This window comes from Erinaceus europaeus, chromosome 20, assembly GCF_950295315.1.
Source record: "Erinaceus europaeus chromosome 20, mEriEur2.1, whole genome shotgun sequence".
NCBI lineage: Eukaryota > Metazoa > Chordata > Mammalia > Eulipotyphla > Erinaceidae > Erinaceus > Erinaceus europaeus.
In genome coordinates, this window is record NC_080181.1 from 15,095,189 (window position 1) to 15,114,810 (window position 19,622).

General features: G+C 40.4%; 1 protein-coding gene and 1 long non-coding RNA gene across 3 annotated transcripts in view; both read right to left on the reverse strand.

Annotated features, from left to right (window-relative positions):
- Positions 1-209: 209 nt before the first annotated feature.
- The window catches only part of UBE4A (ubiquitination factor E4A), a 47,274-nt gene continuing 27,861 nt past the window's right edge, over positions 210-19,622 (reverse strand). For both annotated transcript variants that reach the window (XM_007523615.3, XM_060179978.1), the window contains 9 exons: positions 19,086-19,218; positions 16,688-16,875; positions 15,214-15,314; positions 14,986-15,099; positions 9,210-9,384; positions 7,884-8,064; positions 6,394-6,541; positions 3,581-3,738; positions 210-3,034 (listed from right to left, as the gene is read on the reverse strand). In XM_007523615.3, the coding sequence (XP_007523677.1) occupies positions 2,908-3,034; positions 3,581-3,738; positions 6,394-6,541; positions 7,884-8,064; positions 9,210-9,384; positions 14,986-15,099; positions 15,214-15,314; positions 16,688-16,875; positions 19,086-19,218 (1,325 nt within the window). In that variant the 3' untranslated portion in view covers positions 210-2,907. The remainder of the gene's footprint in view (positions 3,035-3,580; positions 3,739-6,393; positions 6,542-7,883; positions 8,065-9,209; positions 9,385-14,985; positions 15,100-15,213; positions 15,315-16,687; positions 16,876-19,085; positions 19,219-19,622) is intronic.
- On the reverse strand, positions 10,015-13,918 carry LOC132534992 (uncharacterized). The gene is made up of 2 exons (XR_009546762.1): positions 13,379-13,918; positions 10,015-13,194 (listed from the first exon to the last, which is right to left on the reverse strand). It is a non-coding gene; the product is annotated as an uncharacterized LOC132534992 (long non-coding RNA).

Genomic DNA, 19,622 nt, shown 5'->3' on the forward strand with positions numbered 1-19,622 from the left:
AGTCCCTGGTCCCCACCTGCAGAAGGAAAGCTTCATTAGTGGAGAAGCAGGGCTGCACGTGTCTGTCTGTCTCCCTCCCTCTGTCTCTATGCAATAATAAAGATAAATAAAACAAAAATCATGAAGGTTACAATCCTCTAAGTTTTCAGAATGATTTCTAAAACTGTCCTTAGGTTTTAATATTGTAATAAATTAAATAATAACAAAGATTTTAAGTCAGGTGGTTCCTTTATTAAATACAAGCTTTTGAACAAACACCCCCAGGCAAGTTTGACAAGAAGTAGCCTTCCTGGAATGTTTCAAAATACAGTTATGTCAATTAAGTTTTATTTAAATCAACCTTTTGTTCATTTTCTGTCTCTAGGTTCTTTTCCTGTTTAGCTGTCAGAACATGTGCATTATTTCCTCACATGGCATCAACAGTGCAGTATCAGCCTCTGACTTATAAAGGTACCCAGTAGACTTATGCTCTGTGCAACAGCTGCTTAGCAACCAGCATCAAATAAAGTAATGAAGCTTTTGTAGAGTGTGAGACAAATTAGCAACTGGCATATTCACTTGCAATATGAGAAAACTTTTATAGTATCTTTTAGTTTTCATATATCCAATAAAACTATATTTTAAGAAAAAGCACAAACCCAGGTTGCTTGCTAAAACCTATTTGAATTATTTTTCCAAGTTTAGGATTTCCCTCTCTGGAAGCAATAGTAGAGCTGATTAGTCTTTATTTATTTTTTTATTATAATTCAACAAAGTCAACACGTAAAACTAAGTATGTCAGAAATCCTGCTCTGATTTAGTTTTAGATCTGCTTCTGAGTTTCAACAAAGCATCTTGTTAAGTCTCTCTTTTTTTGATGTTCTTATATTACTCTAAGGAAAAAAAAGGCACAGACGTGTCTTGGTTTCTTTACCACTAGTGGCCCTAAGTTACACACTTGCCTTTGTGATGAGTTTAAAGGTACTTTAGCAGCATTAATGATGCCATAACCATTCATAAAAAATTTCAGGAAGAGAGCTCTAAAAAAAAGCTTGCCAGCAAAAAAAAAAAAAATTGCAATATTGAGACTAAATACAGAAGTAGAATATTGACACAGATACTGGAGGCAGCATAGAGGTTGTTAACTAGAAAGCTGCTGGAAACAGCTACCTTCTGAGGTTTTATATCCATTTCCTCTTCAATTTTCAACAAAACTCTGATCGTTCCCTCCCACTGTCCCTTCCCCCTTATAAAAAGAAAACATTCTATTAAATTGAATTTGGAAGATAAATGCATTTAGGCAGATTATTTATCTACAATTCAATATCAGAGAAGCAAAGGAGGGTAATAAACATGAATTGAACCTCATTGTAAAGAAAACAAATCCTATCAAATCTTACAGAGAGCACACACAATTGTTAACTTACATCCTGGTATTTTTGAAGGGTCCTAGATTTTCTTTTTCACTTATAAGCAAAGCAATAGGCAACATCTACTTTTTGTCTTGTGTGAGTTGCTCTCTGATTTGAGGCTTTCTAGCTGATACTATCAAAACCACATCAAGAATTGCCTATAGCAACTTGTGTTGGAATATAACTACCATCTTATCTGAATGAGGGGATGGTTAACAATAATGTCCTCTAAAAGCAATGGCCCTTTTTCTAGATCATATTATTTTATCTGTACTTAAAATACTTTGGGCTTAAAGGGACAGTCCACAGAGAAATGTGTCTCATTCTGTATGTTAAGCTATACAACTGAGTCGGGGGCTCAAGCTTAACTTGTAATAGTGGGGGCCCATCTACTTAGTAACATTGGCTTAAGCGAATATTTAAAATGGTTGTGGACTAGGCTGTGCTCAAACTCCTAGTTTTCAACTGATGTTCTAAGGCTGAGTTATAAGCAGCACCTAGGAGGCAAGTTACAACATACAGTAACTATATGCACTTTCTGCTCAGGAGTTTGTCTAGAGTGTTAAACATGACTACATGCTGCATACAACTTATACGGGAGGGAAATATAAAGTGCTACTCAGTTTATACTCGACTAATTAAAAAACACGTGTTAATGTTTGAAAGTGACATTTTTCATAGTTATATTTGTTGCCTAACTCTTCCGCTAAAGTCTAGTCCTAATAACAACCAATTTCCATGAGGTAAGGGCCCAAAAGCTCTCTTTATTTGCTCATCTCAGCATTTTTTTAATAGTGCCACAACTGCAAGTTTGTTCTACTAATTCTCTTAAGTACACTGTAGGGCTAATGTAGGGTAGTGACTACCCCACAATGTTTCTCCTCCATGATATGTTTGAGTTATGAAATAACATACTATTAAGAGCTACCAACAAAAGTTATATAAGATTCTCCCCCCCCCCATCCCATTTATCACCTTATTTAAAATCCACTCAAATATTAAGGTGTTTGCTTTATGTGAAATGTGACACTTTAAATTATAAAGCTGTAACAAGGAAAGGGCTAATGATTTGGTCAAGGACCAGCAAATACCTTGGTAACAAGACTTTCTGATGGTACCAGAGCTGTCACTGAAACATGTGACATTCTATACTTAAACAATGCTCACCAAAGATGTTTTAGCAGTTCTTGGAAGAGAAATAGTAAGGAGGCAGGAAGCTTTAGTAGTTAAAGTTAATATAATTTAAGAGAGGAAAATAAAGATGAAAAAATAGGAAGAGAGAACAAAGGATAAAAATAGTGATGTTTTCTAAACGTGGTGATGCTACAGTATTATTTCCTGCAAGCCAGGAGAGCACTGTAAAGTTCTTAGGAATCTTAATTATCATAATTTGAATAAGAGCAGTTCTCTAATTTAGTGAAGGGGGGAGAGAAAAATCAACAGAACCAGAAAGGGAGAAACCACAATTGTTTATCTACACTCTGGGGTTGGTTTTGGATTGTTTAGTTCACAGTATTTATTCAAGTTGCTCCTTCTGTTGTTTCCTTTCTGCGAGCCACCGTTGAATTTTTTCTTTTAGTTCTGTGTTTGGCCGAATCTGGTCCATGGTGAGGGGACTACGGTTGAAGGGATCTGTTTGGTCACTGGAAGAAAGAGAGAAATGGAAATGGGGTTATTTCTATAAATTATAATATTCTAAGTAAAAATAAAGCAGAACAAAACAAAACAAAAAACAGAAGACCTGGACACCTCACTCTGATACTGAAGCAAGAGTACACTGTGCTGACTTCACGTTAGAAAGAGAAATGTGGGGAGTTGGGCGGTAGTGCAGCGGGTTAAGCACAAGGACCAGCGTAAGGATTCTGGCTTGAGCGCCCAGCTCCCCACTTGGGGAGTCGCTTCACAGGCAGTGATGCATATCTGCAGGTGTCTATCTTTCTCTCCCCGTTTTCCCCATCTCTTTCCATTTCTCTCTGTCCTATCCAACAACGATGACATCAATAACAACAATAATAACTACAACAACAATAAAAAAGGGAAACAAAAGGGAAAATAAATAAACATAAAAATCTCCTTGATGTATAATAAATCTACAATATTGTCAGCTCTTGAGTACAGAGTACTATATTTGGAGAAGAAAATAGCAAAGCTATCTATGCTCTTGATGCTGCCTTTCAGGCCTGACATACCTAAGTAAATGTCTGGCAATGGTGGATCTATCCACAGTGACTCTGGAAGATGGCAGCACCACAGGGTCAGACATCAGTGTACTCATAATTGGATCCAGGAACTCATCACAGGCATCTGCATAGGTTTCCTCTTCCTGTTGTTGGAGGTCTGCTAGAGACTGAAAACAAAACACTAGGTAGTTAAGATAAATTCCACACCGCAGTTGAAATTAGAATATTTGTTGACAATAACCTTAATCTTTTTCTTTCCTTTTGTGTTATTCAGGTCTTGCACATGTGCAATTCCACTGATCCCAGGTCAAATTTTTTGTTCTTTTTATTTCAGAGAGTGAGAGACAGAAAGAGAGGGAGAGATATCACAACACTACTTCACTGTCTGCAGAGACTCCCATGATGCTCCATGTGGTATTAGGGCTTGAGCCCTAGACTTCATGCATTGTAAGGTTTATATTCTATGGGGTGAACTATTTCTGGGCTCTCTACCTTAATGACCTTAAAGGGTCATTAATAAAATTTCACAGTGACAATGATAATTTTCAGCTTCTATTATCAGAAAAAAAAAGCCAAGGGCTCAGGAGATTGCTCACCTGGTAAAGTGTCCACCTCACCAAACATGAAGACCCAGGTTCAGGCCCTGGCACCACATGGAAAGCACCAGGGGAAGGCCCACTGACAGTGGAGTTGTGTTGTGTAGTCTCTCCTGCTTTTGTCTTTCTCTATCTGAAATCAATCAGGGAATAGTGGACCTAGACTTTTGTAAGATCCCAGCACCATGAGGGGCAGGGAAGGTTGAATAAGTCAAGGTGGGTATTGTAAGAACATGTTTAGCATTAAACTTCAACTGTGAAACTTCAGGTTGGCTCAGCAGCTAGTAGGCATGAATGAAAATGGGTTTGTGTTAACAGGAGTGGTGGCAGATAATGTAACAGTTATAGAAAGAAACAGGTTCAATTCCCTATACCACCATAAATGAGAGCTGAGTTGTGCTCTAGTTAAAAAAAAAAAAAAAAAGCGTTAACAGAAAAAGAAAAAGCTCACATACAACATCCTTCTGGCAATGGACCTGTTGTAAATTCAAAAAGGGGTGGAAAGGTTATTATATGCATTAATAGTCACTCAGGCAGTTCCAGTATGAAAAAGTTTCTGGTTTAGCTACAAACAGGTATAGGAATCTACTTATTTATTTTTAATTATCTTTATTCATTAGAGACAGCCAGAAATCAGGAGGGATGGGAAGCTTTCTGGGATTGGGGGCTTGAACCTGGGTCCTTTTGCATTATAACATGTGCTCTCAACCAGGTGCACCATCACCTAATGCCCAAGGTATAGTAATTTAAAGGAAATTCAATTATCTGATTCCCTCATGACTCTAGTTCCTCAGGGACGCATCTTGCTAAAGTCTAGGCAAGGATGAAGCCCAACTTGACTAGTCAGGGCTGGACAGTAGCATACTCAGTAGAGTGCATGTTACCATGTGAGAAGATCCAGGTTCAAACCTCTGGTATCCACCTGCAGGGGGAGCTTCAAAAGCAAAGGGACAATTCTTTAGGTGTCTCTCTATTTCTGTCTGTATCAAGAAAAAAAGAAGGAAAAACAAACAAAAAACCCCAATAAAAAACCCACCAACCAAATAAACAAAAAAAGACAGAGTAAGAAGCAGCACAGCTGAGCTGATAACATGTTATTCTTTCTATTATTATTATTATTGCCATCTGGGTTATAAGTGAGGCTTGGTGCCATACTCTGAATCTACTCTCCCAGTGGCTATCTTTAACTTTTTTCTATTATTGTTATTTAATTTTATGGCAGATAAATGCAGACATGCTTCATCACTGACTTGTCCCTTTGCAGGTGGAGAACAGGTGCTTGAACCCAGGTCCTCGGCATAGTAATGGGTGCACTCAATCGGGTATACCACTGAGACTGGCCCCCCATTAGCTTATTTTCTTTCTTTTTTTAAAAATTTTTATATTTATTTATTTACTCCCTTTTGTTGCCCTTGTTTGATTGTTGTTATTATTATCAATGCCATTGTTGTTGGACAGGACAGAGAGAAATCAAGAGAGGAGGGGAAGATGGAGGGGAGGAGAGAAAGACAAGACACCTGCAGACCTGTGAAGTGATTCCCCTGTAGGTGGGGAGATGGACCTTGCACTTTGCGCCACGTGCACTTAACCCACTGTGCTACAGCCCAACTCCCAGCTTATTTTCTTTATAAAGATCATAAATTACAATGAACCAGAATGTCACTGTGGCACAGGTTTCACCTTAGGAACTCACGCTAAGCCACCATACTACCTCCTTGGCCTCCATGTTTTGTTTGTTTGTTTTCCATATTAATAAATTATCCTCATGGCCAAGGAGGTGGTACAGTGGGTACAGTGCCAGAATTGCATGTATAACATCCTTAGTTCTATCCCAGGCATTATTTTTTTAAAAATTTCTTTACTGGGGAATTAATGTTTTACATTCAACAGTAAATACAATCGTTTATACATGCATAACATTTCCCAGTTTTAGGGTGGGGGTAGACAGCATAATGGTTATACAAAGAGACTCTCATGCCTGAAGGTCCAAAGTCCCAGGTTCAATCCCCCCACACCACAATAAGCCAGAGCTGTGCAGTGCTCTGGTGTTTTTCTCTGTCTTTCTCTCTCTGTATCTCTCTCAAAACTAAAATAAATAAAATACTTAAAAAACAACATTTCCCAGTTTTATCCCAGGCATTATATATACTATCGTGGTGCTCTGGTTCTCTTTTGTCCACACTAAATAAGTAAGTTTCATAATTGATTATTTAACCTGTGACTCACCTTGATTCTTTCTGCTAAGTTGCTGAAAGCCACAATCATATTCCCAGGTTTATTTATTTTCTTTAGGACTCGGACTGTCTGTGCAAAGAGAGTTGGGGAATAGGAACGTCCATCCTTGGGCACAGTAGCACAGAAGTTCTCCTCATCTCTGGAAGGTCAGCAACAGAAAGAAACTGAGCATCAGAGGTAGGTCACTGAGAAACTAATACAGGGTTGAGGAACAAGGCTTCCTATCATATGCCATGAAAATTATTTTGTTGTTGTTTGACAAGCTAATAAACAAAAAACATTTAAAAAAAAAAAAGCATGCTTTCTGTATACATGGTAAGAGACCCAGTAAAAACTGAGTGACTCCACAATATTTTTCCTTTTTTTTTAAAAAAAAATTATTTATTTTCCCTTTTGTTGCCCTTTTTTTTATTGTTATTGTAGTTACTATTGATGTTGTCATGATGTTGTTGTTGGATAGGACAGAGAGAAATGGAGAGAGGAGGGAAAGAGAGAGGGAGAAAGACACCTGCAGACCTGCTTCACCACCTGTGAAGCAACTCCCCTGCAGGTGGGAGCCAGGGGTTTGAACTGGGATCCTTAGTTGGTCCTTGTGCTTTGCGGCATGTGCACTTAACCCGCTGCACTACTGCCCGACTCCCCACAATTTTCTTTGTGTATGTGTACCTCCAGAGTTATCGCTGGAGCTTGGCGCTTGTACTATGAATCCACTGCTCCAGGCAACTATTTTCTTTCCATTATTGCTTTTATTGTTATTGTTGTTATTGCTGTTCTTGTTGGTGATAGGACAGAGAGAAATTGAGGGCAGGGGAAGACAGAGAGGGGGATAGAGAGACACCTGAAGACCTACTTCACCAATTGTGAAGTGACGTCCCCTCACTGCAGGTAGGGATCTTTGTGTGGGTCCTTGCACTTCACACTATATGTGCTTAACCTGGTGTGCTACCACCTGGTCCCCAACTCCACAATCTTAAAAAAAAATGATAGACACAGATAGGCAGACAGGCAGAGAAAGTGAAGAGTGAGGGAAAGAGGGAGAGAGAGATCACAGCAGTGAAACTTTCTTCAATGTGGTAGGGGTTGGACTGAAAGCCAGCTCATGTACAAAGCACACTGTCCTCATAAGCTATTCGACTGGCCCCACAAAAGTTCTTTTGATATGAAATATTTCTTGTAATTTTTACAAAGGAAATTCATTAACTATCCAGTGACCTTGAAGTTATGCTGCTTCACCACACAGCAGTGCAATGGCTGAAGTTTATCTTTGCACGCATCAAGGCAGAAAGCTGGAAATTCTCAACAATGTCATATGTAACTCATAATTTAAAACTATTTAACTACATAAAGATTACTTTCTGAACCAACTCGAAGTGAACAATTTCTTCTCTATTTCCACACAAGGCATTAGTCATTCCATTATCAACACCTCACATTAATATATTCATGTCCCCGCTGGCTTTCCCAATTTTAATCTCAGGTACCCAAGATTTAAGTAGATGGTGCAGATGTCTGATACAAGCTGCTGGGGTTTGAAGTCAAATTCACTGAAGTCCTTGACTTTTAAGGCCCCCATCTTGGGGCCAACGAGGTGCTGCAGGAAGTAGTTCAGCATGGAGATGATGCGCTCCGCCAGGAAAGGATGCACAAAGAGTGATTTAATCTCTAGGGAAAAAAGCCAGAATTTGTGAAAACCTAATCTACTACAAATATTTTACTTATCTACTCATGTTCTATTTGAGATCTTTGGGAATTACTATTTAAAAAAAATTTAAAAAAAGATTTAAGTAGGGGGATGGGCTATGGTGTGCCTAGTTAAGCACATACATTACAATACACAAAGGCCCAGACTGGAGCCCCATCCTCACCTGCAGGGGGAAAGCTTCACAAGCAGTGAAGCAAATACTGCAGGCATCTCTTTCTCTATATATCTCTATCTAGCTATCTTTATTTATATATCTCCTCCTCCCCTCTCAATCTCTTTCTGTCCTATCAAATAAAAAAGGGGGTGCTGGTGGGAGTGGTGGATTCACTGTGTAGGCATCGAGCCCCAGAGATGACCTGATGGCAAACAAACAAACAAACAAATAAATAAATGCAATGGAGATAAATGTTTTTGATCTACTAAATTTAGCCCAAGTTCAATAATACTTTTCAGATAAATACGTATCTCCCACATATTTGTATGGTTAATTGGTCATCAAGAGAAATTTTTACCAAGCTATACTTTCTGGAAGTTGTGCCAGGGTGGTGATCATTTCTTTACTTATTGATAATGGGGTATTATCAATCACTTCTTAGTCTTTTGGCTAAGTTCTTAACAGTTCAATAATGGCATTAGCATTTGTAAAGTTTCCCTACTGATTCACCCCCCCCCATACCTCAGAGGATACTGCCACCAAAGTGTGACTTTATTTATTATTATTATTTTTTTGCCTCCAGGGTTATCGCTGGAGCTTGGTGCCTGCACTATGAATCCGCTGCTCCTGGGGGCCAGTTTTTTCCATTTTGTGGTCCCTGTTATTGTTGTTGTTGGATAGGACAGAGAGAAATAGAGAGGGGAGGGGAAGACAGAGAGGGGGAGAGAAAGACAACTTCAGACTTGCTTTACTGCTTGTGAAGCAACCCCCCTGCAGGGGGCTCAAACCGGGACACTCATGCTAGTCCTTGCTCTTCATGCCATGTACTTGATCCAGTGTGCTACTGCCTGGCCCGTGTGACTTTACTGATATTTTCAGCAAGCTAAATCCTCAAATGAAGCAGACCCTAGTTACTGCATCTTTTGGTGAAGCAGTGCTTTGTGCCCTTACCTGATGTCAGAAAGGCAAGGGTGCCAATTGTTTCATTAGACATAATGTTATGAAAACGTGCCAGCTGTCCAAACATCTGCAGGCCAGACTCCTTTTCTCGGCGGGCTTCTGGAGTCAGGTTATCCCACTCACCTCGGTCCTTCTCAATCTGTTGAATCTTTATCTTGCTCAAATACTACAAAAACCATGAATGGAATGTATCACAGAAGGAAGGGAAGATAATATTTGAAAGGTCTTAATTAAAATCTAGTTCACTAGGAGCTGGAAAGGTAAATCATGCAGTAACACCTGCCTTGCCATGTGTGTGGCCAGGTTTGAAAGTCAGCATACAACATAGGATTGCCCTAAGGGGAAACTCTGGTGTCTCTTCTCTCTCTTTTTATTATTAAAATATATTATTTTTAATTAATTAATTTATTTTAATTTTGTTACCAGAGCACTGTTCAGTTCTGGCTTAAAGTGGTGCATATGTGTGGGTGGGGTTGAACATGGGACCTCAGCGCCTCAGGCACAGAAGTTAGTCTGCATAAGCATTATGCTGTCTCCCCCTGCCCTGTTTCCTCCTCTCTGCCTGCATCTCTCTTTTTTTTATTATCTTTATTTATTTACTGGGTAGAGACAGTCAGAAATTGAGAGGAAAGGGGGAACTAGGAAGAGAGACAAGAGAGACCTGCAGCCCTGCTTCACCACTTGCAAAGCTTTCCTCCTGCATGTGGGGTCCAGGGGCTTAAACCTGGACTCTTGCGCATTGCAATATGTGTGCCACCAACTGGCCCTCTGCATCTCTCTTGAAAAGTCAACCAAAGGGAGTTGGGCTGTAGTGCAGCGGGCTAAGCGCAGGTGGCGCAAAGCACAAGGACCGGCATAAGGATCCCGGTTCGAACCCCGGCTCCCCACCTGCAGGGGAGTCGCTTCACAGGCGGTGAAGCAGGTCTGCAGGTGTCTATCTTTCTCTCCCCCTCTCTGTCTTCCCCTCCTCTCTCCATTTCTCTCTGTCCTATCCAACAACAACAACAACAATAATAACTACAACAATAAAACAAGGGCAACAAAAGGGAAAAAATAAATTAAAAAAAAAAAAAAGTCAACCAAAGGTGTAAGACCATGCTTTCAAGAGGTCTCAGCAATGCAAAAACAAAAATAAATAAACAAACAAAACATCTAGCCTACTAAACTGAGATAACCAGGGATGATATAAGAAATACTATATATATATATTTAGAATTTATTTATTCATTCATGAGAAAGATAGGAGGAGAGAAAGAACCAGACATCACTCTGGTACATGTTCTGCCAGGGATCGAACTCAGGACCCCATGGTTGAGAATCCAATGCTTTATCCACTGTGCCACTCCCAGACCACGATACTATTTTTTTTAAAAATATTTATTTACCCCCTTTTGTTGCTCTTTTCTTTTTTTTATTGCTGTAGTTATTATTATTGTTGTTATTGATGTCGCTGTTATTGGATAAGATAGAGAAATGGAGAGAGGAGGGGAAGACAGAGAGGAGGACAGAAAGATAGACACCTGCAGACCTGCTTTACCGCCTGTGAAGCGACTCCTGTATAGGTGGGAAGCCGGGGGCTTGAGCCGGGATCCTTAAGCTGGTCTTTGCACTTTGCGCCATGTGTGCTTAACCCGGTGCGCTACTGCCCGACTCCCTCTATTTTTTAAAATTATCTTTATTTATTGGATAGAGACAGCCAGAAATGAATAGGGGAGTGGGAGATAGAGGGAGGGAGACAGAAAGACAACTACAGGGAGCTGGGCAGTAGCACAGCGGGTTAAGTGCACATGGCACCAAGTGCAAGGACTGGTATAAGAATCCCGGTTCGAGCCCCTGGATCCCCACCTGCAGGGGGTTCGCTTCACAGGCGGTGATGCAGGTCTGCAAGTGTCTATCTTTCTCTCCTTTCTGTCTTTCAGTCCTCTCTCCATTTCTCTCTGTCCTAGCCAACAATGACATCAATAACAACAACAACAATATAATAACCACCACCACTACCACCACAAAAAACAAGGGCAACATAAGGGGGAAAAATAGCCTACAGAGAGTGTCAGGCGGTAGTACAGCAGGTTAAGTGCACATGGCTCAAAGCACAAGGACTGGAGTAAGGATTTGGGTTAGGGCCCCTGGCTCCCCAACCTGTGGGGGGGGGGGGGGAAGCAGGTCTACAGGTATCTTTCTCTTCCCCTGTCATCCCCTCCTCTCTCCATTTCTCTCTGTCCTATCTAACAACGGTGACATCAATAACAACAACAATAAAAAACAAGGGCAACAAAGGGAAAATAAATAAAAGCCTCCAGGAGTAGTGGATTTGTGCACTGAGCCCCAGCAATAATCCTGGAGGCAAAAAAAGAAAGACACCTACAGTCCTGCTTCACCACTTGTGAAATTTTTCCCCTGTAGATGCGGAACCTGGGTCCTTGTGCACTGGGTCCTTGTGTGCTCAACCAGGTGCACCACACCTGGCCCCTAGGAGATACTAGTCTTTGCTTCTTCATGTAAGACAAAACTTAAAAGGAAATTGTGGGAGAACAAAAGAAAAAATAAATTGTGGTTCTATGTAGCTTTATTTCAGTTTAGATAGGTTTATAGGTAATTTCCCTAGTAACATAATGAGATAATGTAACAGGCAAATTATAGAACCTATGAAATAAAAAGGATGAAAATGTATGAAACCTAGGTAAATACTGTTAAGCCACTATTAAAAAATGAAGAAAAAAATCTATTGATAGGTGAAGCTAGATTGTAATGGAAAAATAATAAAGGATAAAACAACAAAATACAAGCAGCCCTAAACTGCTTACCAAAACCAAAGCCCTATCAAATATGCTAGATATCTGAAAGGAGATCTATGAACACTGAGGCCAGGCAGTGGCTCACCTGGCTAAGTGCTCACATTACAGTGCATAAGGACCCAGATCCAAGCACCTGGTCCCCACCCTCAGCAAGGAAGCTTCATGAGTGGTGAAGCAGGGCTGTAGGTGTCTCTCTGTCTCTCTCCATTTCTATCTCCCTCTCCCCTTTCAATTTCTGTCTCTACTGAATAATAAATAAATAGTATTTGTAAAAAGAACTATGAATATTTAAACTCTCTATCTCTCATCATTCCTTCATGTAACAAACAACGTATTAAGCTTACACTTCCATGAAAATACCATCTGTGGCATAGCCAAGGAGATGGCCCAATGGTGGAACTCTGGACTTGAAAGTGTGAGGTCCTGAGGTTAATCTCAGGTGCTTCAATGCCAGAGTACTACTTTGACCCATCCCCCACTTCCGTCAGTCCAGTGACATTTTTTAATTTTTAAAAAAAATTTATATATATTTATTTTCCCTATTGTTGCCCTTTTTTATTGCTGTTGTAGTTATTACTGTTGTTGTTATTGATGTCATCGTTGTTGGATAGGACAGAGAGAAATGGAGAGAGGAGGGGAAGACAGACAGGGGGAAAGACAGACAACTGAAGACCTGCTTCACCGCCTGTGAAGCGACTCCCCTGCAGGAGGGGAGCCAGGCTCACACCGGGATCGTTACTCTGGTCCTTGATCTTCGTGTCATGTGCGCTTAACCTGCTGTGCTACCGCCCGAGTCCCCTGTCCAGTGAAATTAAAATTATCTAATATCTTTGTGTATGTGTGTGTGTGTTTCTTTAGTATCTAAGATCTTAAAAGTATGATTATGAAAAAATAGGATATTTTTCTCAGTAATCAGTCAGTCAGTTACTAGGGTATTACTAATCATCACAGGAGCTTATGGCAGTCGAAAAGGCTGTCATGGCTTACATGCTTAATCTTCCTAATTTATGTAGGCCTATTTAGCTGATACCTATAGCAGATAAGGTACTTTTTGTTCTAAAAGAAGTTTTCTTTGGATCAGTAAGCTTCTCCCTAAGAAATGATTCACTGAAGGAGTGAATCTAGGTGTATATCTTGTCTTATAATATTGCATACTAGGAGTCTTTATAAGAAAAAGTAACCTGGGTGGGTGGGTGGGGAGAATACAGGTCCATGAAAGATGATGAATGACATAGTGGGGGTTGTATTGTTAAATGGGAATCTGGGGAATGTTATGCATGTACAAACTATTGTATTTACTGTTTAATGTAAAACATTAATTCCCCAATAAAGAAATAAATTATTTAAAAAAAAATAAAAAGTAACCTGGGAGTTGGGCAGTAGCGCAGCAGGTTAAGCGCAGGTGGCGCAAAGCGCAAGGACGGGCAGAAGGATCCAGATTCAAGCCCTCAGATCCCCACCTGCAGGGGAGTAGTTTCACAGGTGGTAAAGCAGGTCTGCAGGTGTCTGTCTTTCTCTCCCCATCTCTGTCTTTCCCTCCTCTCTCCATTTCTCTCTGTCCTATCCAACAACGACATCAATAATAACTACAATAAAAAACAACAAGGACAACAAAAGGGAATAAATAAATATAAAAAAGGAAAGAAAAAGAAAAAGAAACCCAAACCAAAGATTTAAAAAAAAAAATTTTTTTTTTTAACCAGAGCACTGCTCAGCCCTGGCTTATGGTGATGTCGGGGACTAAACCTGGGACTTTGTAGTCTCAGGCATGAAGGTCTGTTTGCATAACCATTATGCCATCTACCCCTAACCTCAAAGATTCCATTTCAGTCAGTGGTACAAAACTCAGAATTTTTTAGGAAAGGTATTGTTGGTATGCATGAGACCCCTTCTGTTTCATTTGGTTTAAATCCCCCCTGCTTAACACTATTCTATTTACATAACCACTTCATTCTATTTATATAACCGCTGTTAACAAGCACCTCCCTCCAGGGCATTGGTTCAATCCCCACTGTTTCATGATATGTTTTTCCTCCACCCCCCCTCCTTGTCACACTCTGATTGTCACCAGTCACTTTTCTCTCCACCCTCTCTATGTCACACCCTGTTTCCACCCTACTTGTCAAGTATATATAAAGACAGCATTGTGAGTTTTAGAGTACTTTACCTTTAGTTTAGCTCAGCTCGGCTTAGATTGTGCTGCGTCCTGCATGAATAAAGAGATACTGCCTACAGCTCAACTATGAGTCCCTGGTCATCTGTTACCTGCCCGTGAAGCCAGCCCGGCGAAAACAACATAACCCGTCAAAAACGACAAGGTATAGGAATTAATGAACTGGTGTACTGAGATGGAAAAAGGTTGAGACTCACTGACCAGAAACAAGCTCCACTGATTTCTTTCTGTAGTGCTGGCCTGATTATTTCTGCTGCATCACACTTTTCCAGTCTCTACCTAAACAGCATCCCAACCCACAAAACTTCAATGACCCTTGTTATCAGTAGGGCAGTATCTGTCATGGTCTACTATGGTAAAATTTGTGGTACAGTATGATAAATAGTTGGTATTTAAAACTACTACTAGGAGGGCTAGGGAGACTTTCATGCGTAAGGCACCAAAGATCCCAGATTCAATGCCCAGCACCACCATACACCAGAGTTGAACAGTGATCTGGTAAGAAAAAAAACCAACAAAAGGGAAAATAAGTATATATATTTAAAAAAAAAAAAAGAAAGAAAACAAACCAAAAACAACTAGTACTAGGAATACTGGGATTTTTTTTTTACTATGATAGAAAGTAAAAAGTATGTATTTAAGATGATTTGATTGTATAAGGGCAGTTAAACCTGTTTGTTTAATAAGAGGGAGAGAGAAGAGACACACCACATATGGTCCCAGAGATCAAGTCTGGCCTGTGCTCTAACCACTGAGCAACTTCCCAGGCTGCTGCTGCTTTTTTTTTTTTTTTTTTTACCTGTATGGCTTCATCCAAAAGAAAGATGGCATCATTCATTAGCAGGTTAAGAAAACGGAGGAAAAGTGGGGGATTCATGGCTTCTAAATTCTTAGAGGCATAGTCAGCCAAATCCTGTAGGTCCCAGCCCAAGAGAAATATATTTTAGTATTAAACTACAACTTACTGGAACTTATCCAAAGCAATACTCAGATAACTTAGTTTTATTGTCACTAAAAACTCTCTTACCTTAATGCTCTCTCGATAGTTATCTGTTCCCCACATGTACCTTAGGATGGGATACATGGGCCGTCGGTAATTAAACTTTTGTTCAAACTGATGAGGGTCTCCTGGAATAAGATAAGTGCAAAAACCAATAATGGTGGTGCCATTAGAGGAAGAATAAGAGCTTATGTCTAAGTGTAACCAATTTCCTTCTATTTTGAATGTGAGAAGACTACTGGCAAAATCCAACCCACTACTTGTGAAACTTCCCTGCTGCAGGTGGTTACTGGGGCCTTGAACTCAGGTCATGTGGGCTCAGCTAAGTACCACCACTGACTAGGTAAGACAAAAGAATATCTAAATCAGGGGGCTGGGTGGTGGCACAACTGGTTGAGCACACCAATACTCAAGGATCTGGGTTCAAGTCCCCGGTCCCCACCTGCAGAGGCAAAATTTTGAAAGTTGTGAAGCAGGGCTGCAGGTGTCTCTCTGCCACTCTTCCTCACCATCTTCCCCATCCCTGTTGATTTCTCTCTGCTTCTATTCAATAAATAAATTAATCTAAATCAGCACACTATCTCATTATCCTCTATTTTACAATTTTGAAGCAGAGAAAAAGACTTAGCTTTTTTAAAAAAATATTTTTTATTATCTATTTTATTTATTTATTCCCTTTTGTTGCCCTTGTTGTTTTATTGCTGTAGTTATTGTTGTTGTTATAGGTGTCATTGTTGCTGTTGGATAGGACAGAGAGAAATGGAGAGAGGAGGGGAAGACAGAGAGGGGAAGAGAAAGATAGACACCTGCAGACCTGCTTCACCGCTTGTGAAGCGACTCGCCTACAGGTGGGGAGCCAGGGCTCAAACCGGGATTCTTACGCCAGTCCTTGTGCTTTGCGCCACCTGCGCTTAACCCGCTGTGCTACCGCCCAACTCCCTAAAAAAATATTTATCTTTATTTATTGGACAGATAATCAAGCTACAAATCAAGAGGGAAGGGTAGATAAAGAGAAAGAGTGACAGAGAGATACCTACAGCACTGCTTTACCCCTTGTGAAGCTTTTCCCTCTGCAGGTGGTAACTGGGGGCTTAAACTTGGGTCCTTGTGCACTATAACTTGTGTGTTCAACCAAATGCCCCACCACCCAGCCCCTAAAAGATTTAGCTTTTAATTGAACAGCCTAAGTTGAGTATATGATGTTCAAGAAATGTAGTTGATAGGAAGAAATCTTTTAAGTTGAACTAGACCTGGCTCCATCACTTAGTTGTATGACACAGCCTTTTTCTGTTTGAGTACTGGTGTGAAAATGGGGATAACAGAGCAAAATTCTTGAAATGACAAAATAATGAGACATTGTAAAACAAAAAGCACTCGCATCAAAGCTGGTATTAAGCAGGTATGAAATAAATGATATAGGATGACATTTTTCTGACATTCAAATACTGATGAAGCTATGAAATTCCACTAGTGTTAGTTTCTCAGTTCTGGGTTGCTTTACCTGTAAACTCAATGTCCACAAAAACTTTGATTAGAGCTTCTGCAAGATGGGGTGCATGGCGAAAGTTACAGAACACACGTTTCCGGTGGAACACACTGGATACCATGGGATTTGGGGTCTGTTCCAAGTGGGGCATCACAGCTTCCAATACTTCAGCCAGTTTGGCTCTTAGGTGGGGATTCTTCATCCTGCAAACAGGGCAGAAAGCAAGATGAGCAAGTAGGAAACTTAACTTCCAAATTTACCACTATCCTCTCTATGAGAAGACAAAATATTCAAGACCACTGTTACAGGAAAAAAATAACAACAAAAAAATTGAGTTTATTGGAAAACATCTAGTTAAATAGTCACCAAGAAAAGAGAAAAGAGAATAGAAAGAAGCTCTTTGCTGCTTCACAGGTGAGACAGAGGGAGGCACAACAACAGAGTCAATTGCCTAAAAAAAAAAAAAAAAAAAAACCCAGGGAGTCGGGTGGTAGTACAGGAGGTTAAGCACAGGTGGCACAAATTGCAAGGACCGGTATAAAGATCCTGGTTCAAGCCCTGGCTCCCCACCTGCAGGGGTGTTGCTTCACAGATGGTGAAGCAAATCTGCAGATGTCTTTTTTTTTTTTTCTTTCTTTCCTCTAGGGTTATAGGGTTATTGCTGGGCTCGGTGCCTGCACCATGAATCCACCGCTCCTGGAGGCCATTCCCCCCCCCCTTTTGTTGCCCTTGTTGTTGTAGTCTCACTGTGGTCATCATCATTGCCATTGTTGATGTTGTTCGTTGTTGGATAGGACAGAGAGAAATGGAGAGAGGAGGGGAAGACAGAGAGGGGGAGAGAAAGATAGACACCTGCAGACCTGCTTCATCGCCTGTGAAGCGACTCTCCTGCAGGTGGGGAGCTGGGGGTACGAACCAGGATCCTTATGCCAGTCCTTGCGCTTTGCGCCACATGCGCTTAACCCACTGCGCCACCGCCCGAACCCCTGCAGGTGTCTTTCTCTCATCCTGTCTTCCCCTCCTCTCTCCACTTCTCTCTGTCCTATCCAACAATGATGACCACAATAACTACAGTAATAAAAAAATAACAAGGGCAACAAAAGAGAATAAATAAATATAAAAACAAACAAAATACATAGTACATCATTTAACTCTTGAGATCACAGCTTACCATTAAAATGGCAAATAACTAAGCTATTTTATTTAGCCATCCTATTTACCTCTTTAGGGTGAGGGAGATAGCATAATGATTACACAAAGAGACTCATGCCTGAGGCTGCAAAGTTCCAGGTTCAATCCCCTGTACCACCATAAGCCAGAGCCGAGCAGAGACACACACACACACACACACACACGAAGGGAGAGAGAGAGAGAGAAGGAGAGAGAGAGAGGGAGAGAGACGGAGGGGGAGGGAGAGGGAGAGAGGGAGGGAGAGGGAGAGAGGGAGGGAGAGAGAGAGAGAGAGGCTACAAGTTTCCTTTATGCAGTGGGGACCAGGTATAGGGAAAGCAGCATACTATCCAACTGAGCTATTTGTCGACACTGTATAAGATTAGCATCTACCTGCTCCTCACTGATATGGCTCAGGGAATTGTGGAACATTCTCCTTTTTTGTGCTGCAGATTATTTCCTTTAGCAAAGCAACAAAAGAAGTCCAAAAAGTACTTGTAGAGGTCACAGGTGAGACAGAGGGAGGCACATCAACAGAGTCAACGGCCTCAAAAAACAAAAAAACCAAAAAACCAGGGAGTCAGGTGGTAGCAAAGCAGGTTAAGCACAGGTGGCACAAAGCGCAAGGAACTAGACCTGGCTAGTGGAATTTCATAGTTTTATCAGTATTTGAATGTCAGAAAAATGTCATCCTATATCATTTATTTCATACCAGCTTTGATGCTAGTGCATTTTGTTTTACAATGTCTCATTATTTTGTCAACATTTCAAGAGTTTTGCTCTTGAAAGAGCCAGGTCTGGTTCAACTTAACATTTCCTTTGGAAAAAAGGACCAGAAGCTGAGTGAGAAGACTTGAGATTAGAAAGCATTCATTCACCTACATTTACTGCTCATTAAATTCAGAATTTGATTGTATTTAACTGTAAGATCAGTGGTGCCTGGCTACCACTGTTAAGGTTTCTGGTATTAAGGTAACTATTTTCAACAGGGACTAGTAGTGGAATTCCCATCAGGTACCTTATAAGCAGGTTCAAATTCTCTCAGGGCAAAGTCCTTTGCTTATTATGACTCTCAAGAGTGGAATTTTTGGATACCCATAAGGGTGATCAGGTGATTCATTATTGCTAACACACTTCTGAAGGTAACCCCTTATGACTCAGGCTTGTTTATTTCTTAGTTCAGAAGTCTCTGAAATACTGTGCAGCTTTAGGTCATGACAAAGTAAAGCTCTCAGCATTTTACCTTTCTATGCTTCCAGTGAAAATGGTGATAAAGTGAAGGACATGTTCCAGGGAATCTGCTGATGTCTCCAATATGTCATCAGCAAAGCGACGGAGAAAAATGAGGAAATCACCTAGGTTGTCTGCAAAAAACTCTGGAAAGGAAAATATTCACTGCAGTTAGTATTTGTCTCTGTGCTAATAAGCAACATGTAATTCTCCCTTAATTCTACTTAATGCAAAAACAACAACAACAAAACCTTGTAAGTACTAGGAATGGTGGCAAATTAATAAATGTAGACTCTCCTTTTAAGTATGTCAACTTTTTTTCCCAAGCCATATAAAATTTTTTGATACAAAACATAGCATACCAGTGTATTTTAAGAAAATATACTAAATTATTATTATTATTATTTTCACTTAAGGTTAACTCTGATGTAAGAGGAAACTCAAATAAAGCTGACCACAATAGATGACTATAACCACCTTTCTCCTAGATGCTTCTTCAACGGCCTGTGCCTCCCTGTATTCATGCTTTCTTGTGTTCCCTCCTACACTC